Source organism: Vidua chalybeata, chromosome 9 (assembly GCF_026979565.1).
Source record: "Vidua chalybeata isolate OUT-0048 chromosome 9, bVidCha1 merged haplotype, whole genome shotgun sequence".
NCBI lineage: Eukaryota > Metazoa > Chordata > Aves > Passeriformes > Viduidae > Vidua > Vidua chalybeata.
Genome location: NC_071538.1, coordinates 10,603,049 through 10,631,039, shown reverse-complemented (window position 1 = coordinate 10,631,039; position 27,991 = coordinate 10,603,049). Strand labels below are relative to the sequence as shown.

Here is a 27,991-nt window from a genome sequence, read left to right as displayed (position 1 = left end):
CCTCCCACCCACTGTCACTGCTCTGGGAGCTCTGCAGATCCTTTCCTGAGGAGCTGTCACTGCTGTTGAGGAGCTGCTGCAGCACTGCAGGGATGGTACAAGCCAGGCTGAACACAAAGGCAGAGCCCACAGCTCCAGACAGCTGGAGAGGAGAACGTGACACCCATGGGGAAGTCAGGGCTGTGCCTCTTCTTAATGAACTTGGGATGGTGATGAGAGGTTGGCTGGAAACTTGAGGAAAGCCTCCTCAGTGTTTGAATGGGCTCTTCATCCCAGCTACCACTACAGCTCTGGTTTAATAAAAACAGGTTTGTGACGTTGATGTTGCAGAAAGCACCTGTATTACACAGCAGGGCAGGGCAAGGTATCAGTTTTATTTCAATATTTTATGGTAAGGGAGAACATTCAGAGTTGATGTGTAGGCTTTGATGTCCTTGATGGAAGTAATGTCACGCATCAAAGAGGAGGGGGGCAATAAAACAAGATGAGGTATTTCACCAGATGAAGAGTTCTGTCCTGAGACAGCTGTCACCTCTGAGTCCCCTTCATGCTTTCCATATCCAATCACCTGGAAAAAAGGTACCAGAAGAGAAATTGGGATCTCAATTCAGCGTTTCTCTGCCTTGACAATTAACTTGATACTAAAATGCAATTCTAACAAGACTACTTATAAATGAAAAAATATGTAGATAACCACAGTAAAAGTTACATCACAGATCTCCTCTCCCTCTCTCTTCTCGTCCTTACTGCACTGTGCTTACTGAAGGTGGCAACAAGAGCTGACAGACACTCACATGTACACTGAGCACTTTCCTCTGGTTGCTTCTGTGAGCTTGGAACCAGTTGACCAGGTCTGCTTGTGTAATAGATTTGAGAGCTTCAATCTGAAACCCACAGGAAGGAGGTTTTAGCAGCACAGTGGTGATTCAAATAATTTTAAGCATAAAAATATTTCCTCTGCAACCTCTACTCCATTGGATAAAAGAACCTTTTTAAAAGAACATGTAGTTTTAGACCCAGTGTGTCACTAGTAGCATAAGTCCCGTTTATGCTTTTGAAACTGCTGCAAAACCAGTGTGGTTTTTGTGTCCCACAGCTGCAGAACACCCACCTCCCGTGCCAGCCTGTCAAACAGGTACTGCTGGGTCACCACTTCATTCCAGTTCCTGTCTACTTCTTCCCCAAGGTGGGAGTCTTCACATTCTTTCAGTTTTATCAAAGCTGTTACCTACACGGGAAAAAGACAATTAGTTTTAATGGGTTTAAAACTACCTTAATTTACCATCACAGTCACTGCAGTTGAAAGAAAAGCTGAACTACATGAACGAGGTAGCTCCTTGCGTTCTGAGCTTAACTGTAAATGGCCAGAGAATGGATGTTTGGAGAACAACAGCAGAACAAGGCAGGTTTTAAAAGGTGAGGCCTTTGTCCTGAAAACCTCAGAAAATCACCAGATAGCTGTAACTGAATCATGCAGTTCAAAGAAGAGCTTTTCAAGATGAAGTTTTACCTGAGTGCTAAAAGCCTCTTCAGTTAAATCCTTGATTTTCTCTTCAAAGCAAGAAAGAAACTCCTCTATTTTCCTGTCAACCAATTCAGAACTAAAAGAGAAACAATTAAATTAGGCAGGAAAAAACAAAAAAATCCACAAAACAATATTAAGGGGTAAAGTAGCAGCCCCCATATGATGAGGAAGTGACAGGCTCACTTCTGTCATCCCCTGAAAACTCATCTGAGAACACCTGGTGGTCAGTTTTTGCAGTGCTCTCATTTTCAGCTGTACACAGGGACTTCAGGTGCCCAGGCACCCCAGGAGCCACTGCTGTGATGCTGCTGGGGATCTGCTCTGCTGGGGATCTGCTCTGGTGTCCCCAGCTGCAGCCCTGAGCCCTGCAGAGTTAGGGGCTATAGGAGCTGGACTGAAAGAAAATGTGATGTGATGGAGCCTGAGGTTTCTGACACATTAAAACCCTCACTGATGACCCAGACCTCAGTAGTGTAAGTGTCCAAATGTAGAAATTAGAGGCAGCAGCACTGTGCTAATTGAGCTTTCACTGACAGTGTTATTTGAAGTGGCACATTTTCCCTTCAACTCTGGCAGATCAAATGCTTGTAAGTTCAAAGGCCCAGGTTTGAACAAAACCATAGTGCTGTGCCTGCTGAACATGAGCCACAAGAACAGCTAGACAGGATTTACAGGATTTGAACTCCCCTGACAGAATAGCTTTAAAAGGGCAGGGGGACATTTTACCTAGTCTTGAGATTACTTTTCACTATTCAAGTCAGGACCACTGCAGTTTTAAGAAGCCTAAGGTTACTGTTTTATTCAGGTGCTGGTTTTGAGTCAAGATGTTGTGACTGTCAGCAGTGTCCCTTCTGACACTCCCTTGAATTAAAAAATCCCTCTGTGGCCTGAAACAGGAGGGAACTCTTAACTGGGAGCAGGTGACTCCCACAGCCAGGGCTGGGAGTAGTGAAGAACTTTCCCCACAGAGCACTTACTTGTATTTAGTTGCCTGGGTTGCCACTGTGACTGAGAAGCCAAGAATCCCAGAAGTGTTCCTGCAGGTGGGGTACACGTGGTAACTTAAAGGAAAAAAGGACACAAGTACAGTTAACTTTTCATTTACAGGACGTGCTGCAAGTTAAAGTAGTGTTGGTACTTTAGACAGAAAAATCTGAGATCTAAATTTGCAATAGTCTTATTTTCTTTATTTTCTGCATTGCTGCTTTTCAGTGTTTTCTGAGCTTTAGAAAATTCTTTTAAACTTGGGAGTGTTTGTATTTGGGTTCCTGCAAACTCATCTAAGCAGAGTGAGAGACGCAGAGCTGTGAAAAGCCTGCTCCAGTTTCCTGAGGTAGCAGGGTTCCTCTGAGGGAGGCTGCTCAGCACCACAGAGCTGCTGTGAAAACAGCCCTGGGGAAGGGGGGGCTGAGTGTGGAAGTGCAAGGAACAACCTTATGCTGAATAATTCCAAGTTAACACACTGGTAATAGATGCAATTGTTACAGAAGTCAAAAGCAACTTGGCTTGCACCTTGTATTGATGGGTGCTTTTGGTTTTGAAGTGTTGATGTTGCTGTTTCCATTACAGTAACTGAGGATTAGCCACTGTGCAGGAAGGATTCCCAGAGTAAAACCACCAGAGAACAGTCAAGGCAGGAGTGTAGGAGCAGGTGCAGGAGAATTCCTCCCAGTGAACTCACCCGAGGGTCTGCTTGGTCCTCAGGAAGTCAAAGCAAGGCTCCTCCATGTGCATCTGAAACAGCACAAAGGTACAGCAGAGGTGACACTGCCCTGCAGCCCCTCAGGGGCTCCACACAGAGCTCGGGGACACTGAAGTGCCCCTGGCCAGCCACAACCACTGCATTAAGAGGGCTCAGTCCTGTGGGTTGGGAGCTACAGGAACAGTCTCCTGTAGTGTCCATCACGGCAGCATTTGGGGACAGCCACCCAAGCATTTCAGCCAGGGGCAGCAATAGAACACGCTGGGGCCAGTCAGCCTCGTGGCCTCAGCTCCAAGCAGTGTTCAGGGAGACACTGTGCTGAGTTAGGAGACACAAACACAAACTTACCACAAGCAGCTCCATCAGGGTGTATTCCCTCAGGTTCCTGGCACCTGACTGGAAAGAAAATGAAGAATTTAGGGTGGGTTTAATGTGATCCCTCAGGCCAAGGTGACTTGTACCACACACCTCAGCCTGGACTGCAGCACTGAGGGACAATTCACAGCAGGGACAGATGAGAAGTTTTTGTTTTCCCTGAGGGGACAGGCCTGGCCCGGCACCCAAGATCAGAGCTGGGGACACCAGGAAGCCACCACAGCACTAACCCAGCTCCCAGCACCAGTGCAGGAAGGGAAGGTGCTGGTTTCAGGGAACCCCCCCCTCCACAGGAAATTCCACTTGGGCTCAGCCTTGGGGCACCAGGCCTGTGCTCACATGAGGTGTCTGTGTCCCCTCTGTGACATCCCTGTGCAGAGCCTGCTCTCAAGGAGGGACCAGGGGGACCAGGCCAGCACAGCCCCAGCACACGTTACCTGGTAATAAACTGTCACCTCGGAGTTGGCGTCGCCCTTGTTGAGAGTTTTCACCTTACAGAGCAGGTGGGTGTTCGGCAAATCCACCACCCGGAACTGCACAGGGCAGGGATGGGCCAGGGGGGCAAAGTGGAGCTTTCTGGGGAGCACAAACAGCACAACTTCAAACACCTGCTCACACCTTGGCCAAAACCAGAGCAACACCCAGCCATTTACACACTTGGTCTGATGTTATTTTCCCCTTCCTCAAACCAGAACTACATCTGCTTAAACTGCCACCATCAACAGCCACCTCCTGCAAACAGCAGAGGGAAGAAGGGAATTTCTCAGCACTCCCACTCTGACTCCCTCCTCCAGAAAAGAATCTTGATTATAGTTTCCATATAATAAGCAATAAAAGAGTCAAGAGATACTCACTGAACAACATAATTCAGGAAATCCTTTGCTTCCTAGGGAAGAAAGCAAACATCAGTTTTATTTAGAAGATAATTATTACCCCAATTCACAACCACACACCCCAGTGCAACACTTGAGAGAGTGAGGCCCAAGCAAAGAACAGCTGAGCTGTCCTGCTCCCTACACCCCTGCTTCCTCACATTGTCCCCAGTCCCTCCAGCCGCCTTGGCACCACACTGCAGAGTCTCCATGCTGCTTTTTGCACTGTAATGTCTCCAGAAGGAGAAGGCACGAGCCAAAGAAATAGCACCAGTTATCCTTAATCCATGTGCATGGCACTCAGTGAGGTTTAACCAAACCATGCAGGTAGTCAAATTCCCAGGATAAATGTGCTGAGGGAAGGCGCCTCCTGTGGCACCACTGTGGGAATTTCTCCACATCAAATGTATCAATACACCAAACCATATAAAAAATGGTGGCAACAGGAGAAATAGATTACAGACATCTACTACATTTTTCCTATGAGCAGTTTAAATCCAAATTCCTGGAAACTTCTGTTCAAACTGGCAACTGGTGAGTGCCATTGGCTTATCCCCACGAGCACTCCTGAGGTGCTGGAGGTGAAACTGCCCAGTAGCCACGAGACTCCAGACTGCCAGAACAGAGGCAGCAGCAGAGTTCAGTGTGCTAAAGCCCAGTGTGAGCACTGGGACTGCCAGGGCTGCACTCACCCTGCTGGTGAAGTTCCCTTGCACAAGACCCTCCACGAAGAGCTGTGACTTGAAGGCGGTGACGAAGGCAGAGAGGGCCTCGATGGAGAGCCCCTTCATCAGCGTCTGGTACTTGTCGATCATGGACCACCGGCCGTGCTCCAGGATCAGCAGCCGCACGTCCCTGCGGGCCACGGGAACACAAGCACAGCACATCAGCAGCTGCTGGGTGCCAGGGATGCCACTCCTGACAGGGACAGGGCTCCCAGCAGCCCTGGCTGACCGTGCCCTCCCCCAGCAGCCGCTGCTGGCTCCAGGTCACTGCCGGACAGCGGCTCCCTGACTGTCAGGTCTGGCCACGCGTCTGACCCGCTGCTGCAGAGCTGCTGGGGCTCCCTAAACTATGAGCAAATCCTAGAACAAGCCCTGGGAGCACAGAGCAGGGATCCCTGAGCTCAGCTCAGCCTCAGCACCTGCTGCTCAGCCATTGCTGCCCTCCCCCAGAACTCACTTGGCCAGAGTCTCGGGTTTAATGAGGATGTTGTAGTATGTTTTCTTCAGCTGCTCTGTTATCATTTCAAAAACTGCTGGAGTAAAGCTGAAGTCAGACAAGTAATCAATGATGAGCTGAAATAGAAGCTGTAAAGAGAACAGTTTCAAGTTGGAGTTTTTGTTGGTTTAATTTAATGCTATACAATAATATTAAATCATCATTAATAAAATTTTCATTATTGAGACATGGAGCATTACTAAAGCACATTCCTCCATTCTGCCAGATGTTCTTCACTAAACAATTCTATCCTTTCAGAAGGGCAGTGTTTTTACACAGTGAATAAGCTCAATATCCCAAATCAATAGGAGTTTCCATATTCTATTGAAACAAATTTGGGGGTCTGGAACCCCCAAACATATCTGTGTTCAGTATTCCATTTTTTCCTTTTACAGCTGACCAGCACAATGACATCACAACAGAGGCATCATTCAAGATTAAAAAAGCGACTATTCAGACCCTGCTGCTTGCATATTTGGCTTTTTTCCATTAAAACTCCTATTAATAAGTCTGACAGGTGATTAATGGTCTTAAAGCTCCAGCAAAGCTCTTGGAATGGAAGTTGATGGTTGTCTCCTCTTCACTGTGTCCTCTCTGTGCCTGCCAGTTCTTACATGGCAGGGAATGGGAACAGGGATCCCCCAATCCAATCCTCTCAGCAAGCCAACACAGAAAATCTGCACCTAAAATGAGCATGTTGAGAAGCTGGATCTCCAAAGTCAAATTGAAACCAGAATCTCTTTTCAGACACCCTTCTCCAGACACTGTTTAAATAGGCACAACTTAGAGATGGAAAGGCTCCAATCCTCTTTACGGCCATGGGAGACACAAAGCTCTTTTTATAGGAAAAGCTGTTAAAATTTTAATGGAGATACAGTTATTACTTAAAAGGAAGATTTAAGTCAGCCTGAAGTCAGTAATTTGAGCTTGTGTAAGTTCACACAATTCCATCTTTATACATGTAAGCACAAGAAAAAGCAGCACATTTGCTGCAATACCCTGCCAGAGACCAATTCTTCTATTTAAAACACCTCATCCAACCATTCAAAGCTCCAGAAAAGCAGACACACTGCAAAGCTGGAGACATAAAAGCAGTAAGGGGAAGTGCAGAACTTACAGGTAGTTTGTGATTGAATCCTTTCACTCTGATGATCAGGCCATACTCTCCAGCCACCAGCTTGTACTCCAGCTGAGCCACGTCCGCTTCATAAGCTGGTTCCCCCAGGTTGTGGGAAAGGATGTTTACAAATGTATCAAACAACACTATGCTGGAGGGAGAAAAGGGCAGGGGGTTAAAAAGAAGGAAAAAAATGATGGACTAAATATGAAAGTTAAGCCCCATGAGCTTGATGGTACATGCAGTTGAATTCCAACAGAAATGGAATTTGTGTAAACTGAGATTCAAAAATAAGTTTTCCAAAAACACAGAAATAGAGAATGCAGGTTTCCCTTTGTGCAAAAAGCACATGACACTGGTTAAAAATTATCTGGACATTCAGCTATTCCTTGCAATGTGAAAGATTCCAACTTCACAAGCTTTAAGATTTCTTCAAGGTAAGAATGCGTATTTTAACAAGACAATGCTCAAAACATGGAAAAATCACAGCAAATGAAATTATTTTACTTTGTGTAAAGGTGTGGGGAACATATAGACTCAGTTACACTCAATACTTAAGTAATGAGATAATTATTTATCTACCCAGGTAAAAAATAATAGTAAGCTGGAGCAAAGTAGGCTACACAACCTGGAAATTGCAGTCCCTGCTTTCAGGTATTTGTTATTGCCTGGATTCCAATTCAAAGATTAAACTAACACACCTCATGAAAACAGATTTTAAAAGGCTTTCCCAAAACATGAATGATTTGTGCAGGTCTTGGCAGGCTTATGACAACAGCACTGTGACACTGGTTACAAGTGGCAATGGCAGCCTGAGGCAAGGCAAGTGCAGCAGACCCAGAACTGCACCCAGAGCTCTGCCTGACCCACAGTTGGCTTCTCAAGGCTGCTGCAGCCTCTTCTCCTGCTGCTGCAGGCTCCCAGGATGCTGGGACATGCTCAGGACATGACTGTGGACTGCTCTTTTCAGGAGCAGCTCCTTCTCTGAGCACTGCTGCTGTTACATTGCTTTTCCCCAGACTTGCCCTGGGGAATACCACACCATGAACTCCTGACACATCTGTTGGCTACAGGCAGGACCTGCTGCAGAACCACCATCACCAAACTGCAGATAAAACCCCAAGGAAGGTGGAAGGATGTGAGAAAAGGACACCTTATGCTATTCCTGCTTAAAATGAAAGTCTCTTCCCATTTTTCACTAGGTATGGTAATTTAGTTACTCTGCAAGGTAAGCATAAACAACACAATCCTCACTTCTCTGCAGACTGCTGTATCAATGGAGAGATCAGATGGAATCGAACATAACCTGGGGAAGAAAAGGAAATTTCAATGAGCAATTGTATAGAAGGTGACAACTTTCTGAACTCAAATATATTTCCATCAAGTTGCTCTTTGGTGACAGTTTGAGTTTAATGAAAATGGTCATTCATCTATAACACTTTTTTTCTTATTTTAAGTCATCATTAAATGTCTTCTCCTTCTTACTCCAAACATCTTCCCTTTGAAGTGCCAAATATTAGAAAACAAAACTGTGCTTTGCAGAATACTCCCATGGCATGACCACTATAAACAAAAAAATAAAACTTCACAGAACATCTGTTTAAAGAGACGCTAAAAACTGTGACATTCTGCTTGAAAGCAGCAATATATTTTACACCCTTGTCTCTGATCCAGGCTGTATTTTTCTCTTTCTGTAGAAGAGACTATGTCCCTTCTAATTAAAGTGCTCCTTCCTTCTCAAGCCCTTGTCTCAGCAGCTATCCTGTCTGCCCAATCCTGTCCCCACACAGACTGTTCAGAAGTCAGTAAATTTCAGTGATTTCACTTTTCAACCTGAGGTATCAGCAGGGTGTCTTTGTTGCCTTAGCTCACCTGCTTCTCTTCTATTGTAGCTAATAAACATATCAAAAGGACCATGGAAGAGCTGACAGCAAGCACTCCAGTTTAAATGGTGAACACTACCACGGGTTATTTGCCTTCAAATAAATTCCAGCTGCTAAAAACGGGGTCTTGCTATTCAGAAAGCCCTCAGGCATTTACCTTTTGGGATTTTGAATTTATCATCCTTCCTGTACCAGAGACAGCCTTGTTGTGTGCTGAGTGTTTTGACTGGATATTCTGTCTCAGGGCAGTCAGCAACTTTCAAAGCAAAGTCAGTGGCTAACAAAGAAAAAAATCACACCAAAACCACATGTTAGTGTGTTTCTCAGACACAATCAGGCTAAATTCATCTAAGTCTTCAAAAGTACCAAAAAATACATTTTCCCCTCCAGTTTTCTAAATTATTTGTGACAATGCTTTCCTGGACCCAAAGAACATCTCTTTTTCACTTCCACACCAGAACAGTGGCTGAAGCAGAGCAGAAGTGATGGCATCACATTCCACCCAGGACACAAGTCCTGGCTTTCATTTCATTTGCTTTTGGCAACAAAGCCAGATGGTATTTAGATGCTTTCAGAAACAGGAGGATTAAGCAAATAAAATTATCTTCTAAGATGTCTGGAGCTCTATATTAACTGTCACTGACTGTGAGGCCTGCTCTGTTATGGATATATCATCTGCAATTTTATATACCTTAAAATAACTCGGTTCTTAAGCTTATAAATAAAAGAAGAGTAAATAAAATCCAGCTGCACAGAATGCTCATATTTTTTAATTTGCAAAAACCGGTTGATACCAGTTTAGGTTGTTTCTAAACCACAGCAAATTCTCAAATAAATTGCTGGGGAAGATTTTACTCGTGCCCAGGTGCCTTACCTATGTATTTGTTTTCCTCTGGAAGGTGTAAATCCGGATTTAACTCAAAGTCACTGTCCCATAAATCACTCCAGTACTTGTCAATATCTGTTAAAAACCATGAAATGCATTAGTTCAACAGGAAGGGAAGGCCATCCTATTTCCAGACATGCTTTCCCAATCTCCAGAAAGATCTGCAGTATCACAGGAGTTTCTTAACATCACCTCATTCCTCAGGACTCTTTCTAAATCCCTTCCTACAAAATCTTCTGGAGCAGGACTGAAGCAGTCCTGTTAAAAAGCAATCAAGTCTGCCTCAGTAACCCAGCTCCCCCTAAACCCTGTGCTCCATTGGTGCTCCTTCCCCTGAATGGCAGCCAAGTGGAGCTCACTGGGACCTCTGCCTTCCCAAAGGAACTGCAGGAGTGGGAATCCACTGGCACCAAACAAACAGCAGGTTTGGGTGGCACAGAGACTAATGGTGAGCTCAATAAAGCACTGAGGATTCATTTCCCTGATTCCATGCACTTGTATTTTGTGTTGTCACCCTTTCACTTCCTCGAATGCAGGAATCAGACATTCTCAGCTCCTGCTGATGTTTTACCTTCCATGCTGTACTGAGTCCCAAACCACTTCTCCTTGAGGTGACACTGGCCTTCGTTGGCAGCGGACAGCAAAACCAGGTTGGCTCTCTGAGGGCTGAGCTGGTTCAGGGCATCAGCAATGATCTACAAGTTCCAGACAATATTTCAGTTTAAATGCAGCTCTGACTGCCTGAGCCAGCAAAGACTTCTCAGTTGGAATGTAGGAAGAACAAGACATAACAAGCTTACAAAACAGATTTGCTTTCTGAACACAAGTGTTTCAATTAATACAAAACCTGTGCCTGCATTGTGTTTAATTACAAATGCCTGTACATATGCCTGTATTACACAGTATGCACATGTTTTCCTTACATCAAAACATATAATCAGAGTTCAAAGAACATTTACCTCTGGCTTGTATTCAAACAAGAGCTGGTCTCCTGTCAGAAAATCTTCCTTCTGAAACAACTGCATGTTCTCACAAAGATTTTCCACATAGTCAACTGGATCTGTCTGCAAGCGAAGAAATAAAGCTATTTGTCACATAATTAGAAACCCAAGATATCAATTTTCTGTTCTGAGAAGAGCCTGACTAGTCAGATATGTTGAGCATGTGTTGGATGCTGTGCTTGTTATGGCATTTCGTTTCAGTTATTAAATTAAATATATTTCATAACCATATCTAATGTTCAGCCTCCTCTGAGAATCCTGAAATTTCAGACACATCATCTTTGTAGAAGAAACCTTGATTATGCAGTTTACAGTCATGGAATCTAAGTTAAAGACCCAGCAGAATGCACTCCTTGCCTCCAGGGGACATAAGCAGAGCCCTGCAACAGTTCAAGATTTAAAGTGACCTGGAAAGCACAAGGCAAGGAACTGCTGCTGCTGCATGAGTACCTCTGGCTCTGCTCCTTTCCCCAGCTCCCTGCCATGATGTGCAGGGGGAGGAGGAGGAGGTTCTCTTCTTTGAACATGAAATACACGTTGCCTTTTTAGCAGGGTAAGGCTGCCTGGAGGACCAGGCTGCTCAGCTTCTTGCTAAGTGCTTTTGGGGTGTTTGCACCAGCCAGCACAGGACTGTACAGATTCTGGGTCAGACAGAGAGCACAGTACACCTGGAAAGAGCTGAGTTTGGCACATCTGTGACTTGTAAATGTAGTGGGAAACATGCCCAAGGATTTCTTAAGACACCAAACACCTGAGGAAACATTAAAACTCTCTTGGGCAGCACCTAACCATTCATGCCAAGCCCTGCCTCTGAGACCATCATTCCTTAGCACAGCTCCATCCACCAAGCAGAAAACTGCCATGCCTAAGTCATTCTTCTGCCCCTGGGATTCACAACCCTGTCATAAAAGCACACACAAATCTATGTTCCTGCTGTATGTTGTATTTGTACGGATGGATTTGTTTTCCCAAAAGGAAATTTCAGTGCAATTCAAAGAAAAAAAAAAAAAAAAAGCTATCTAGTAAAAAACAGAACATGGCTAAATGTAGTAGAAGTAAGAAAGTCTAAACTAAAAGAGCCTACCTAGCAGGTAAGGAATGAAAAATCAACATTAAATTCTGCTAGGGAAAAATCTCAATATTTCTCTGCCTAGAATACATCTCCTTTCAGCAAAATACAGCCTCATTAAGTGCACAATGTATTTCTTCTCAAATGGAACTTTGAAAATGTGTTTCAAAATGAAAAAGTAATTACTTTTCATGGTTTACCTATGTCATAACAGTGGATAAATACCTGTTCCTGATAGTGAAATTCATTAGCTTCAATCTTCTGTATTTCTTCCCATATTCTACAAAGGAGGAAGAAGATAATAAAAGTGGATTTTCTCCATTATTCCACAACATTTACCAAGAATCTTAAAAAAGGAGCCTTCTAGGAAAGGCATCAATGGTGAGATCGATGATTCATTCAGGTACAAGACACAGAAGCCAATATTAAATGCACTTCCCAAAATGGCATTTCTCAGAACTGGCAGAAAGTTCTTCTATTTTCCAAAGAGAAAGAGAGTCAACTAAGAAGAGTCAAAATCTGATACCAAATTAACATAAATTTAGGCTAACACCAGAACACCCAGTCCTGACTTCCACAGACCTGGCTCAACAAATTCATTTAAAATGAACACAAAACTGCACCTGACCTCTACACTAGTTCAGCTTACTAAACTGAAGGAATCACATCACAGTAAGTGAAACTGAAAACACCAATAAATAAGCATAAACATTTAGAAAAATTCTTTTTAAACTGACCTGTTTTCCACACAGACAAGCTTTACTAGTGACTCCCTGTTTATGCTCCAGGAACTCCACAAAAAGTACAAACACTACAAATAACAGGATAATGGAGAAGGACACCACCACAAATATCTGCTGCAGTGGCAAACACTTGCCTTTGATCTGGCCCCCTTCTCTGCAGCATCTTCACGTACTGAAACACAACGTGGGCCACCTGCAGACAGAAAGGAACAGATTCATTTTTCCAGACATCAGGGAAACAGCAGGAAAAACAAGCTGCAGGACACCATACCTCATAGAAGTGCTTGTAACCTTCATCAGTCAAAGTCACAGAAATGCTGAAGATGGAGTAAGTGGAGTTCTGTTCAAATCCTGTCTCTCCATTTCCTCCATACAACGCAAGGGCCCAAAACCTATGGAAGAGTGAAAGGTACTTATTAATTAATCCTTCCAGCTTTGTTTGAGCTTAATTACAAGTAGTATATTACAATGTATCTTTATTTCAGAGGCTTTCAATCCATTTACCATTTACAGAAAGCTTAGCCAGTTTAAGGATGTGACCTCAGGATACAGAAAACTCAAGAAAAACAATGAAAAAGCTAAGTAACCTTTTGGAGATCTCAAAGATCAGTCAGAGATACTGCTGATCCATGAATCACAGAAAAAAGCCCATTTATTTCTTACTTGGGTTTATCATCACCTTACAGAATATCACTACAAAACACTGATACAAAAAGGCAGACTTGGCCTGCTTTTACATCTATTGAAAATATAAATACACAAAATATAGTTAATCTGTATTTGAATGAGATCAAAGCATTCAATAACCATGCTTAAAAACCACATACTTTTTCCTAAGGAAAGAAAGAACACTGCCTTTGCCTTCATGTCCCACCAGCCAGGAAATATAATGAAGAGGCTTCACCCTAAGAGAAAGTTTGGAGGAGATTAGATGCCAGGAGGTAACACATTTCACAGAAAGAATTCAAATCACTGGGCTAATGACTAAAATATGCACTGTCTCTTTTTTCAGGGCAAGTTTTGCATTTTCAGGCAGAATTAAGATAATAAGCTGAAAGTGTGGGAGTTCAGAACATAATGACTGATCTGAGTCAGTGAGGAAAGGGAACTGCATCTGCAGAGCAGTTGAATTCATTTTTAAAATGCCCCCCTAGCTGAACCAAAGTAATCTGTTAGACAAGTAAATGAGATTCTTTGGCTTGTTGTGGAAGTCAATGAATTATTCACAGCATAAACAAGGTAGAAATAAAGTGCAGCACAGTGTACCTGTAATACTGTTCTTGTGGGGGAAGTGCCCAAGTGATGGTCAATGAATGAACTTTCCTGATTGGAACGACTGGACACAAATAAATTGATTAATTATAAATATACATGATGAGACAGAGATAAGTAATTTTACATAATGCAGAAAGAATAGTTAAAAGCTTTTTAAAACCACACAGAATTACTCTACAAAGTATCTGGATCACCCAGAGAAAATTTCTTTCGGTATTCAGGTATTTAAAACATTTAAATCAATTTCACTTACCTCTGTAGAGCTTGTGAAACTCTGGTGTGTCAAAAGGCTGAGTCAGATGGCCAAAGCTGGGTTTGGGTAAACCACTTAGAAGCAAAATGGAAGTGTGATGTTACTGGCAGGGGTTCAAGGCTACACTGAGATATTCAAAGACATCAGGACCTCAGCTCTACAGGGCACCAGAGAGCCTGGGAAGGGCCCTTTTTTAAGGGTGCAGTCCAGCATCCCCCCAGCCCCAGGGAGGTACCCTGGGAGGCAGCCTGCACACACAGCTGAGCAATTACCAAGATGTGGATACCACCCCAACACCTCCCCTTCCTTCTGTACGAGAAGCACAAAACACAAACAGCAAACAACATCCTGAGTTCACCCTGGGCCCAAGGAATCCTGATGGATTGTCTTATGGGGCAGGAGGGATGAGGAAGGGTGTGCCCAGGACAGACAAATGTGGCTCTGAATGGCATTAGGCTCTCACAAGAGCATTTCCAAGCACCACAGAAACAAATATCTTGCAAAAGGGAAAAAAATGTTTTTCAAGTTAGCAAAGCTTTTACAGAACCCCCTTTTTAGAGGGCATATTGGAGTGAAACATTATAAAAAAGACTTATTTCTAACCCATTGCCACCCTAAGGATAACACTTAAATTCCAGATACGGTGTTAATTAATTCTGCTTCTAATTATTTTTGACACAAAGCAAAGATAAGAAATGTGAATTGATAACCTAAGTTTGAATGACTTATCAAAGTTAAGGTATCAGCACATATTAAGCAAACACCGATTCAAGTTAGCACCACACAGCTCACAGCCTAAATAATTGTTAATCAGAAACAAAGTCTTCCTGGAACAATTAACTGTGGTCTTTAATTTAAAAAGTTGCTTTTTTTTTTTCCAGATAAGAATGTTAATTAACAAATGGTAATTTCCTTTGTTTCTCCAGTAAGGGATTTTTTAAAATGTCATTTTAAGAAGAGATAGTTTTATCATCTGCAATGTCTTTATGTATCAAATGAATCTTACTTATTTGGGATTTCAGAGAAGATTTCTGTCACCCACTTTTCCAATGTATCCAGTGTTTCTAAAAAAGAAAGAAGACAGACAGAAATGCAATTTCCTCAAGATCTAAGACAAGTTACCTTATCTCATCAGTTCAGTTATTTCAAAGAGGCTGCAAGTCAGTGTATTTGAAAACTGCAAAGTCCTAAATTATAAACTTCAAAGCTGTTGATTTGAGCCAATTCTTAACATTTGTTGAGCTGCATCTGTGGTCACAGCTCTGGGCTTGTGTAGGGTGCTCAAATCCCAAGCTGACACAACTGGGATTTACAGTATAGTAGTGTCTGGAGTGACTGGGAGAAGGAATTACTGTCTTAGGTATCTACAAAATCATCAGGACTTGCAACTTGCTCCTTGACTCTCCAGATTATACACAGGAGTTTCCCCCCTCAAACGCAGCCCTGCAGTCCTAAGGATTCCTTCTCCCCATCCTCTTTTCTGAGGGAAATAAGTCACAAACCAGAAGGATTTTTAAAATAAAAACTTTGCTTATTTAAGCAACCATTCTGAACTCCAAAAGTGATGTTATATATGTAAACAACAGCAGTAAAAAAGGCTGGATGGGGTAGGGGGAGGATTCACTGTTGAGTTTGTTTTAACAGAGAAGGAAATACAAAATTGACCTGGCTGGTTATCAGTTACCACCATTTTTTCCCCAAACACCACAGAAAATATTACAATCCATCACTGGCTTAATGACTATTCAAGAGGCATTCAGCATCCTAAGTAGTTTACTGTCTAGACCAAAATTAAAAGCAAAGGAGAAGAAAAGAAAAAATGCCTCTATTATTACCATCTTCATTTTAGAGATGGGAATTACAATCAGTTTTAGCATTCAACAAAACTCCTCTCTAAACACAAACCTAACTTGAATAACTTCTGAGAAATGTGTTTCTTCTATTCTCAGCAGAAACAATCTAAAGGTCTGCAGTTCTTCACTGAAATAAAATTCTAATCCATTTGTATAGAATTTTTCAAGCTATGGGGGAAAAAATAGAACCTCTACTCCTCCTAGACAAACAAGACAACTGGGAGATTCAGTCTCAGTCTCCCCATCACTTGCTGAGGAGTTTCACTGTTGATGGCATAGAAATCAGCAGCATTAATTTATTTAAGTTGCTTGACTCTTCATTGCTACAAGATTATTTCTGAAATGTTATCTTTGAGATTTTCCCTTCTGTGTTAATATGGAACCCATTCAAAAGGTTTCTCAAGAAGCAGCAGGATGACAATAACACAGCCCAATTGCTCAGGTCTTGTTTCATTTGGAAACCAGGCTAAAATCTCCATATAAACACCCTCTGCAGGACTGGACAAGCCACTAGACTGGCTTGGGCTACAGCTGGACTGGTTCCAAAAGCACCAACAGCAGCAATGAGGCTGTTTTTAAGGAGTAACTGATGTTACCTTTAGACTGGACAACCAAGGTCATGTAGTGAGCAGAGTAATGGCGCTGCCAGAATTCCCTCAGCCTGGTGTAGGTGTCAATATTGTTCATTTTGGGCTCGTGCTTGAGCGTATCTGCATTACCTGCAAACATCAAAGGGGAGACAAGGTTAGTTATCCACACAGTGCTTACAGCAAGAACACACACAGTGAGAATTCACTTTCCTCCCTAGGTCTCAATCACGGTAAAATTAAAAATACCTAACAAAAATTTGGAGTGAAAGGAGTGTTAAGTGAAACTGGGTATTTTCTGATTTCTGGTTCTTATCCAAAGGACAGCTGATATTTTTATGACAAGGAAGGCCAGAGTCCTCCTTCATTATTACATCTCCCACAGGTTCCAGCTCACTGTGTGTTACCAGCTATTCCCTCACCAATGGAACTTGCAGAACAGCAGAGGGAAAAAGAGAAGGAAATATGAAGTTCTGTGTATGTCATCACAGAAATTTATAAAAACAAGCTACACTTCAAAGCTAGTAACTCATCAGTCACACTGCTATTTACACACTCACCAGCACCACGAGGGTGAGGGAGTGAGGACTGGGTTGGCCAAGAGAAGGACAAATCTCCATTCTGCTCCCCTCACATGGCTGTGAAGGGCTAACTCCCAGAAGTTCAACAGTGAATTATTTACTTTGAAAAGCCTCCTTAGACATACAACTAGAAATAACTCATTTTTCCAGGAAATCCTAATAGGAAAAAAACTAAGCTTAAGGAAGATGGAGATGACTCAGAGAGCACCACCTTTGTGTTAAAAGAAAGTTCCATGATTATACACCTTGTGCACCCAGTTATAACATCAGCAAAAAGCAGTAGCAGAAAGAAAAGTATCTTAAAAAGGAGACAGCTGCTTTTATTCCCAACCATTTTCCTGTAAAATGGATAATTGCTTGAATTCTTCTCAACAAGTTTAATGGTTGCTGTGAATGGTTCATGTTAGTGCATCTAACCACTCAAACTTCTAAGTGGTTAAAAGTTTAATTATCATTACCATTTTATAACAGAAATTCAGGACTTACCCCAAAAGAATTTCTTCATGGGATGTCCAGGCCTGGCAAGACTCCCAAATAACATCTCCTTTCTGTTTGCATCAGAGGGCCTTGCGAGCTGATACTCTGTTAATTATAAGAATTTGCAGTGGCATGCATCAAAGTTTGACACCATGTTCTCACAAAACAAAGCACAAATCCCAGCCAAACTGAAAAAAGACATACCACACAGATGCAATTTGGAATTTCTTTTGGTATAGGAATGAAGTAGTGAAATAAGAAAGAAAACTTGCTAGTAGTAATGAATATAAGAGGAAAAATGTAGCTCATTACAGAGAAATAAATAAAGTGTTAAGAAGGAAAAGCATGTAAAGCATCAACTTGTCCTGTCTGAATGCTCTATGTCGAGTTCAATGGGGACCAAAGGCCATTAATATTATACAGGACCAGGCCCTGCAGTAAGAGCCAGAGAACAATTACAAACCTGTTTCTACCATATGTCACACAGAACAAACCCTAGCCTAATAATGAAATAAGAAATTGAAAGGTGAGCAAGATAAGTTTCTAAAAATGCAGTTTTACAACCACTTTACACTAATCTAAATATGGGGCTCTGCCAAAATCAATTCACCCTCCTGAACTGCATTTTCCCATTCCTGTTTTGCTGGTAATAACAACCATGTACAGCACAGCTGTAAGCTAACTCCTGTGGCTGGGCTCTCCTGCAGCCAGTACAGCAAGCTGACACCATTTCCTGGGCAGCACATTACCACAGTGTCACTGCAAGGGAAGGACTGGTTCTGCACCACCAAGGTGTAAAATGGCTGAAGCTGTTGAAGAACCACACCTTAACTCAAAGGCTACACTGACTTTTATCTAAATTCAAAGATCAAATTGCCCACTTTTCCTTGCCAGAAGACAGATAAAGAAAATTACTTGGAATAAATATTTGACCTAGTTGGGATATCTGCTATTTTTTTCCTAAAACAGTGACATTTTAGAGGCAGTCTTGGAGTATCCATCACATATAAGACAATCAACACTCCACTCACTTTTGTGCCCAGTTTAATTTCCTTCTGGGAAGTGACTTTTTATTGTTATTGTTATTCAGGTGTTAGAATAAGGAGACAAGTAAAATTACCTCAACTTATTGTATTAACTGTGCACAGGACAGGAGAGAGCTCTGGGGCTGTGCTGAAGCTTAAAGGCATTTTGTTCACTGCAGAGCATTCACATGCTCATGTAACTGCCCTGCCAGTTACTGCCAAACCACTTCAGATTATTAATTTCCAATTAATGAAAATGCAAGGGTAAACTCTCACAGTGCTGGCACCACATCCAGTCTTTCTTTCTCAAAAAGCTACTGATGTTTAACAGCCACAAAGCTTCAATTCAGGAGTTTAATCTCTCTGGTAAGTTATGTGAAGGTGACTGAAGTGCATAGAAGGGGAGTTCAACACAGAAACAATAAACAGTGTTACAAAGTAGGTTTTGTTTTAAGAAGATGGGCTAAACAAACAGGAAAAGAGTCTCTTACTTACCACTGTCTACAGCCTCCACTTCTCGATCTATTGCATCCCTGATCATTAATGGGTGAATAAAGAATTGTGCCCACCTATGGAACAGAAAAATTCATATACTTTTCTTCAGTGTCTATTAAACTACAGCAAAACCCCAGTAATTAAATCCAACATCTACTATTTTGGTTTACAAAGCTGCTTGACTAACTACAAGCTATGTCATTCTTGACTATAATGTCTTAAAGAAAGACAAAAGCCATCAGAAAGCAAAGGGCAGGGCTTCCCAGCTCCAAGTGGGACTGAATTGGTTGGATGCAGTAGGATATGGCACTAATGGCTGCAGGACTATCTGCCTTACATCCTAAGAATGATCACACCAGATTGGACAAGTCATCCACCCAGTCTGGAATCTGGACCTGATAAGGACCAGCATCAGATGCTTCAGAGGAAATCCTCAGTTTTTCCTCAGGAACAACATGACCAAAGGGGAAGTTTCTTCCTAACTCCAGGAAACAAATTGTCACGAAACACAAGTTTCTATTCCATTACAATTTTATTATCTACTATAGAAGTCAGCAGTGTGATCCAAATAAATTTCTTCTGTATCCTCAGAGAGCAGAGCACTGGAAAGAGAGAGATGTGCAGTGCATGGAGACTCCGCAGAAGGCTGCCAGAGAATCTAATAGTTCTGTTTTGTTTGCTGAGGCTTTTTAATGAAAAACTGAACTGGCTGAAGGAAAAGGTTAAGAGCAATAAAAGGTTAAAAGTAATATATCTGTGATGGAGTTCTATGGCCAGAAGACCCATTACACTGAAGACAACTGAAAAGTGATGTATTTCCATTTCTTCAGATCCACAAGTGCTTGAATGAGCAGAATTCATCCTCAGCACTCATTTATCTCCTTTGTATGAGAAGCTGTCCTACAGAACTGCTAATTTCTGTTTTCCTCTGCACTAAGCAAGCTGTTGTGACAGATTGCAATTGTATTTTTTTTTTCACACTTCCAAACATCTTAAAAAGCTGGATTAATCTGCAAAGGGAAGCTGAAATTGGCCTAGCAAAGTAAAATTTAGGTTATACCTGGAAAAATGTGCAAACACTTGCTCTCGTGTCAAAGTAAATTTGCAGTGGAGCCTACACTCCTCCTGAGATATTTTATGGCATCAAGAATATTCAGCTACGCCCCTATGGATGAGAAATTCCTCTCACTAAAGAAAACCATGCCAACCAGTGGAGCTCTGTTGTTCCAAAAGCACAAAAGAGCCAGTTAAGCACTTTCTGGCAAAAGAGACATTCAGCAGTGAATAACCTGCACTGGGTTAAATGTCTCCTTCTGAGACACACATTGTACCATAACTTTGAGGGCTGCCTGAAACAAACTAACAACAATTTAGAAAAAACAGTAACTCTACCAGGACAGACATTTCAAAGGATCAGTCACTGAGATTCTGGGAGCACTTCCCCTCTGATCAGTTGTCACATCGCACAACATTTCTCCTGTCATCAATGCTACCAGTTTAAGAGTGCCAAAACAATCAAAGAGCTGCATGTGTTAAGACTTAAACATGGGTCCTACATAATCCCACAGCAAAAGAACCCAGCTACATATCCAAAGGGAAACAGCCCTTTCCTATACTCAATATCACTGCTGTAGTGCAGGTAGCTATTGAAGTTCAACAACAGCTTTGATCACCCCAAAATGAAGAACTGGACAACTACACCCAAGCTCCTGAGGCACATACAGACATTAATTAACACCTAATCACCATTCATACAAAGTTACCTATCCAGGGCTTCTTTGAAGTACTTCCTCTGCACATCAAACTGGAACACTGTCCTCTCACAGTCCGTCGAGGCGTTGTCACCGCCCCCGTGTTTCTTCAGGAATGCATCAAACCCGTTCTCATCTGGGTACTTCAAACTGCCCATAAAAACCACTGCAACAAAAAATCACCAACAGTGCCAAAATGACATTAATCTGTTAATCCTGACGGCAGCTACAGCAACCCCTCTATGACTGACCCACAGCTCACAGGCAGAGGAAACTTCTGAATACCAACAGCCTGGGTGATCTGCCCAGTAACTGCTGCAGCTGGCCTCTGACAGTGCCCTCCCTGGCAGGCCTGGCCTCAACCAGGCAAGAACAGTAGTTTGAGACACACCTGGTCAGAAACTTCATGTGGTTTCTGTGTCCACATTACTAATTCATCACCCTTTACCAGGAGACAAAGGTCTCTAGCTCCAACCTGGGCTATAAAGCCACAGGTAACATAATTCCCCTCAATTTAATGGGTAATAACTAAAAAAGTTGATATAAGCTAATGCACAGCTTGGCAAAGTGTAAGAGACACCTCATCCCATATTAAGAACTCCTTACTAAGTCGGTATTTGTATAAAATCACAAACTCGTGAAAATAAATGCTCAAATAGCCAAATTAGGAATTGATACTAAATACTTCAGAAAAGCAGAGCTACATAGCACCCTTTTTGCTCTGAAGCTGGAGAAGATGAAACAGGAGCAGATACATACTATGTTCCAGGAAGTGTGCTAATCCAGGCAGATCTTCAGGATCAGAGAAGCTGCCAACAGCAACACAGAGGGCTGCTGCAGACTAGAGAAAATACAACATTCTCAGTAAAAGCTGCTTCAAGAAACACTTCAGGAAAATGACAGAAGTACAAGATGAATCAACTGGGACAGGTACAATAAAAAGGTCATATCTGAGCACCTAATCACAAGGTTTCAGACCTCAAGAAAAGTTCACTATATATTTTTGCACCCTACAGCTTTAAGTACATACCTGCTTTTCTGAACAACCTCTCTTTCTTGTCTCCTCCTTTTCAGCCAGCTCTTCTAATTCACTGTCATCAGAATCATTGAAATCCTCATTATCTCCATCACTGTCCTCACTCTCATCCCCCTCATCACACTCATCATCATCTTCTCTGCCATCTTCGATCTCTGCTCCAGAGTCATCACTGCCCTCTTCAGAATCATCATCATTATCTTCCTCCTCCTCTGAAGATGTTGGGGCACCATCCAAGTAATTCAAATCCGAAATCAAAAGTGCACATAAGCCATTCTGCAGTCTGATATACCTGAAAGAATAATTTGGTGCAATGAATATGTTCATTTCCTAAGTCTGAATTTTCAGAATTGCAAGAATTTCATTATTTCCTGTAATACTTAGAGAATGATTTCCTAATGAAAATCTAATGGTAGTCAAGACTGAACAGTTTTACAGCAGGAAAGTAAAACATTCTTCTGGTGTTCAGCAGCTCTAGGAATAAGAAGCAGTTCAGGGCAGTAGCAGAAGCTCTTCTCCCCATAAGGTCAAGCTCACTGGTTTTGGCTTTTATTCTTCTCCTTGTGAAACATTTAAGCTATTAGCACTCACTTCATGCACTCAGAACAGGCAAACCCAAACTTCAATCATCTTTTAGGCTTATCAGGCTCTTGGAAACAGGTATGATGTGACAGAATGAAGATCTTAGTCTTTGCTTCTAAGTAGGCCCCAGAGCATTTGATTTGATTTGTTTTCATCAATAGTTTCTAATAAATGGGGTCTGCAGATGTAGCAGCAAGTGTTAGAAAGGAGAGAGTTCCTTTGCAGGCTCCACAGAACCAGTCACAGGGAACTGGCTGGGCTCCTATCAAGAAGCAATAAGCAGTTCTGCTGTGTGTGTGTTTATACAAGCACAGAAGTTTTTAAATGTGTGTATGTATATATAAAACCCCATAAGCCCTCTGTGCAGCACCCTTCCAACAGCTTTTCACTCTGAGGCCTGCAAGCACCAATGCTCTGCACTACAAGAGCCCTCATCAGTATTCATTTACCATCAAATCTGGAACAGAGTCACAATTTGTCAAATTAACCACAGCATCCCTGCCAGGAGCTTGCACTGCCTAATATACCCACAGCAGACAGGAAGGAATGCTGGGTCCAGAAAATACTTCATCCACTGAATGAACTAGTGCGATAGAGACCTGTGGTATCTGACCCAGCAGAAACACTCACAAAAAAAAGCAAGCTAGAATAAAATAAACCCATGGCCACACCCCATGCTCCCAGAAAAATCTGAGTTCCACAGCACAGAAACACAGAACAGTCTTTGTTGAAAGGGGCCTTTAGAGGTCATTTACTCCACCCCCTGAGTTTGTACCAGGTCAGAACCTTGCAACATGGACACAGCTCTTGGACTATCAAGTCTATGAAAAAAGCTAATGAACAAATGTCTGATAGTTGTGTTAAGGTTATGACTCATGAGCAGTCACCCAAGGGTAAGTGACAGAGCTTACTCTGGGTCAGGGTTTTGTGGTAATGAACACACCCAGTTTCCTTGCTGCAAGACTGCTGAGGAGGACAAATCTGCTCTACCCAAAAGCACAAGTGCATTTTGACTCATTCAAACTGCAGCACACACTGTATAACTTGCAGGGATGCTCTGATGAAATGAGGCACAGAGAGTGCTGGAATGTCTGTGAACAAAGTTAATCCTCCTGCATTCTGAAAGCATGTTTGTGAACCATTCCCACCAGGCAGGTGTCCCAATGCACAGCTGCAGCACTCCTGAATGTCCTAAAACACACACTGCACACGTGGGTGCTTCAGCCTCTGGGCAGCTGAGAGCCAAAGCCCCAGACAGCACCTTCCAGCACAACCAGCACTTCCCCTCCACACACAGCTCTGCTCTGTGGGTCAGCACAGCTCCTGGAGAACTCCAGCCCCCCAGCACTGGTGGAGAGCAGAGAACAGAACGGGGCTGCTCCTCCCGAGGAACAATGTGCCATAAAGCTGCTCAGCCAGGTGTATCCAGCAGCTCTTGTTGATCCTTTGCACAGAGCCCCATTAAGCTAATGGAGCAGATTATACTAATTTTACAATGCTCATCTGGAGGCTCGTGGGTGTTGCACACAGGACAGAAAGCACCCGGCAGCAAGGACACGGCTGAACCACGGCTGGTGCTGTTGGATGCTCTCGGATTTCACTCCAGCATGATTTAAACAGCTTAGGTTATACAGAGCACAGTCACCACTGACATAGGTGTTCTTTACTTTTTCCATGTTTCAGTCCAATGGAAAAGGACAAATGTAACTAATATCCACTAGTATGCAAAATACAGTACAAAAAATGGCATAAGGTAGAAACAGAAGCAAGCACAGTCCAATTGCTTTTTTGAAGAACTATACAGCATTGATGCAAGTAAGGCCAAATTATAAAATAAAAATCAAATTCTTAAAAATACTGCTTAAATCTCCTAAATAAGTTTAAACAGGATTGTTCTCACACGAAGTTTTTCTTTGACAATTGTTTAGAAGTTAATACTGAAATACATATCAGTGTATGGTAAACACTAAGAGAAATGCTGTAATTTCACAAATGACGATAAATATAAGACCATGAAATTCCATATATGGATAATGTAAATAAAACATACATTTTTGGTAAATATAACTACACAGCTACAGCTCTAATGAGCAAACTTTTATCATGGCAAATATTTTGTCCCAACAAACCCACTTCTGAAAATACATCCTGCAATCTATGTCAGAGCTCCTTTGGTTTTGTGCATGTTATTTGAGAAAGAAAAATAAAACATTTTCTATTAAGTTAAGACTGATGTCACCAGACACAGACACTAATGCCACTGTGACTGGGCTGCAGCACACATCACTGAAGTGTGAAGAGAGGAAAATGTGTCAGCATCATCACATCACCTGCCAAGACACTCCCTCACGAGGTTTGGGACCTCACACCTGGACACAGGTTCAGTGTGGCTTTGCTTCCAGACACACTGAACTTCTCCTCCATAAAGACAATGTCTGTGCTCTGTCAGGCTCACTTCACACACATGGAAATCAGTCTGAAAGGATGCAACCCTGTGCTTCCAACTGAAAAATTCTGTTAAGAATGGACAGTAGGATTTCTGAAATATTTTGGTATTAGTTTATGCTATAATCAAACACTCTCTCCAATTCTCACATGCAGAGGAGGTTCCTGAACCTCAAAATAGATAGTGACAGTTTTCAATGGATTTTCCAAGCTTCATGCAGCAGTGTGCTACTTCAGGCAGCAAAGGCAGGAGTTTCTGAACCTGACAGCATCAGCAGCTGAAAGCAGGAGGACAAGCCTGCCACAAAGCAGCATGACTAAGAATGCCATCAGGAGAGGCAGGCAGAGATCCAGAGGAAGCAGCAAGGAAGTAGGGCAAGAAGGGAGGGAGCAAGTCTCTCCCTGAGCCAATGGGCACAGTCCTCTTCAGGCAGCCAGCAGGGAATCTCACTGTCAGCCAATGTCACTGCAAATCCAAACTTCAGTTCCAGGCTCAGGCAGCAGATTCTCCACTGGCTGCACAGATTAGACATCATGAAAAGTAAAGATCAATTTTAAAAAACAGCTCTAACAAGGGCTGAATAATGTTCTGTCTTAGAGGAAGAAGTTATCAGAGTGTCCTTTCAAGAACAGACTGCCTTACAGCATGCAAAAAGCTCAACCTCGGCTGGAGTTCTGACCAGAGTCTCTCGCTGGGTCTGGGCCACAGATGGTATGGGCTGTGCTCAGGGAAGTTGATCTTTTTCGTCACTTTTCGGGGTATTAGTCAGAAATATTGAAATAAAAACACAAGCAAAATGGCAGCCTAAAAGTACTTTGCCTCAACTCACAGATATATTTGTGTTAAAACTTAGAAGCTCATCTAAAACATGAAGAGTAACAGTTTCTAAGTTGGAATCTGCTCTGAAATACTTAAACCGCACTTTTGCACTGAACGCTTTCGAAGAGGAGCTGCCGGGCCGAGGGCTGCGAACTAACGCTGAATTGGGCATTGCTGTGCCTGGAGAGCAGCCAGCACCGACCAGCCCGGGCACAAGGGCCGATCCGGCAGCTCTGTGCCCGCACACACACCGGGCAGCCCACCCTCAGGGCGAACACACCCGCGGGCTCGCCAGCCTCCTTTTATCACAGACAGGACCCAACTGCCCCGGCCACCGGGACCGGCCCGACTTCCATTCCCCGGGGTCCCCGGGCAGACCCCGGCCCGCTCCACCGACCGGCCGGGCTGCCCCGGCGGCAGCTCGTCCTCCCGCACCCGCCCTCACCGGTACTGCTTGGGGTCGCTGGGGGACTTGACGATGTCGGGGTCACCGAGGTTGTGTTCGGGACCGGCTCCCCCGCGCTCTTCCTCCTCGTCCCCGTGGGGCGAGCGGCCCCCGGCGTCGCGGCCCCCCTCCGCGGCCTGCTGGCCCACCGCAAGCTCCGGGCTGCCGTAGCCGCACGTTGCCTTGTTCCTGCCGGGCATGGCGGCGGTGCCGCCGCTCCACAGCGGCCGGACAACGGCCCGTCCCGGCCGCCAGCCCCCGGCCACGGCCCGCCCGCGGGGACCCCCGGCCGCCGCCGCCCGCCCGCTCCGAGCGAGGGCGGCCGCGAGACTGCGCAAGCGCATAGCTGCGCGGCGCTCCCATTGGGGGAGACGAGGCTGCCGGCGAGAGCGGGTGGGGAAACCATAGATGGGGGAGTGGAGGGGGGGATGTGGCCCCTTTCAAGAATCGGGCGGAGAGGGCAGAGAAATCAGAGGGATGAGGAGAAGGCGGAAGCGAGGATCCAGATTTCGGGGACTGCTCTGTGCGCCGTCACGTTTCCATGAGTATGCCCGCCCGCCGCCTGAGCTGTGCTCCCCTGCTCTCGCCTTGGAATAGTCCAACAGCCAGCTGGCGGAAGCCAGCCTCCTGCCCTCAGCTCCTTCACCGATTGGTCGGCCTGGCTGTCGCTCAAGCCTGTAAGGCCCAATCAGCTGTGGGGGCCGGCCGTCGGCGGCATGGCGAGTTCCGAGGGTCGCCGTTCCCGGGATGGTGGAACGCGGCGTGTCCTGAGCAGCGCAAAGGCCGCACCCACGGCTGCTCAACAGAAACCACCCTTTGTTCTTTGCGCGGCCCCTCCGGCAGCTCCCTGCACTTTCCGGTTCCTGGAAAGCCTTTTCCCCGTCACACTGCAGTGCCGGTGGAGCGGCAGCGGGAGCGCCGCTCTGCCTCTCGGCCCGGGTCCCCTGGCGCTCATCGCAGCCTTTTCTGCACCGCTCGCGTCCGTCCCGCTCCGCGTCCCGCAGTCCCCGGCTCCCGGTGCTGAAAGCCAAGGCGCGGGGTCAGAGGCCGGGCCTGAGGTACCGGGGCGATCGTTCAGCCCGGGTGCGCACCTGACTCCAGCGCTTTAGTTCCCCACCAGATGGAAGCCGAGACCCGTGTCCAGTCCCAGGCTTTCCCTGTGGCTTCTGCTGAGCACAGCACGCTCGGTGCTGTTTCGTACAAGCCATAGAGAGCCGCTCGTGAGGAGCTGTCGCCTTTTTCTTTTCACACCCTAGTGCCCCTTTTTTACCTTGTAACCAGGCTGCTTTATTAACACAGCTACCCTGGGCCGCTGCCAGGCAAACCCAAGGCTCTCTGCACGCCCACATCACAAATTTCGCGTTTGCCTTCAGTGCAGGCAGGCTTATTTCCCGTGCCGTGACAAACGAGCGTCTCACATTCTGCCATTCCCCTTACAAGTTAATACAAGTAACGATTACTCCTGACTCACTGCTGGTACTGAAACCAGCTGCAGGCCATTTAAGGCAAAAGGCTTTCCCTGTATTCCTTCACAGCAAACAGAAGATTAAGAGATGCACAAAATATATATTAATTCAGAGATGTATCAGTTGCCTGTGATGTTTTGATTCGTTACTCGAAATAAATTCTTCAGGATTTCTGGAAAAAGTATTAGGCTTCTCCATGTATGCAATATCAGGCAAGGTAGAATTCCCAGCCCTTTTCTTCAGACTGCCATGTAGCTACTTGCTGGTTTGTCCTGTGCAAAACAATTCTGCCCATGCTAGCTTGAAGGGCTTGGAATGCACTTGTATTCTTTAAAGAAGCCAATCTGACTTGGCCAAAACACAACAAAACACAATTATATATTAGGTAGGAAAGGGAAAGGTCTTTTTTGCTACAGGAAAAAGAGTAAGTGAAAGAAAATAACTGAAATTCCATTTCTGCTGAATCCATTTTCTTTTATCAGGGAGCTGCTGAGCTGACAAATCAT

At 44.0% G+C, this 27,991-nt stretch overlaps 1 protein-coding gene across 1 annotated transcript; it reads right to left on the bottom strand.

Moving 5' to 3' along the window:
* Positions 1-354: 354 nt before the first annotated feature.
* Positions 355-26,378, bottom strand: NRDC (nardilysin convertase). Its single transcript, XM_053950372.1, has 31 exons — positions 26,020-26,378; positions 21,722-22,019; positions 21,451-21,532; positions 20,704-20,857; positions 18,941-19,014; positions 17,430-17,525; positions 16,372-16,494; positions 14,929-14,986; positions 13,923-13,996; positions 13,661-13,730; positions 13,222-13,299; positions 12,666-12,786; positions 12,529-12,587; positions 11,877-11,931; positions 10,541-10,645; positions 10,153-10,276; positions 9,570-9,656; positions 8,853-8,972; positions 8,067-8,118; positions 6,813-6,963; positions 5,657-5,784; positions 5,167-5,329; positions 4,457-4,488; positions 4,040-4,178; positions 3,576-3,623; positions 3,207-3,259; positions 2,503-2,586; positions 1,511-1,601; positions 1,112-1,228; positions 795-884; positions 355-568 (listed from the first exon to the last, which is right to left on the bottom strand). The coding sequence occupies exons 1-31, from the start codon at positions 26,361-26,363 to the stop codon at positions 374-376; spliced, it is 3,465 nt and encodes a 1,154-aa protein (XP_053806347.1). The 5' UTR covers positions 26,364-26,378; the 3' UTR covers positions 355-373.
* Between the last annotated feature and the right edge of the window lie 1,613 nt (positions 26,379-27,991).

Excerpts from the sequence above, each read along its gene's own strand:
- NRDC (XM_053950372.1), bottom strand. The coding sequence starts at position 26,363 with ATGCGCTTGCGCAGTCTCGCGGCCGCCCTCGCTCGGAGCGGGCGGGCG. Across the intron at positions 12,787-13,221 it reads CTTTCTTTCCTTAGGAAAAA|GTTTTGGGCCCTTGCGTTGT; the intron begins GTATGTGGTTTT and ends ACTCTTCCATAG. Across the intron at positions 10,277-10,540 it reads TGTTTGAATACAAGCCAGAG|ATCATTGCTGATGCCCTGAA; the intron begins GTAAATGTTCTT and ends TGGAACTTGTAG.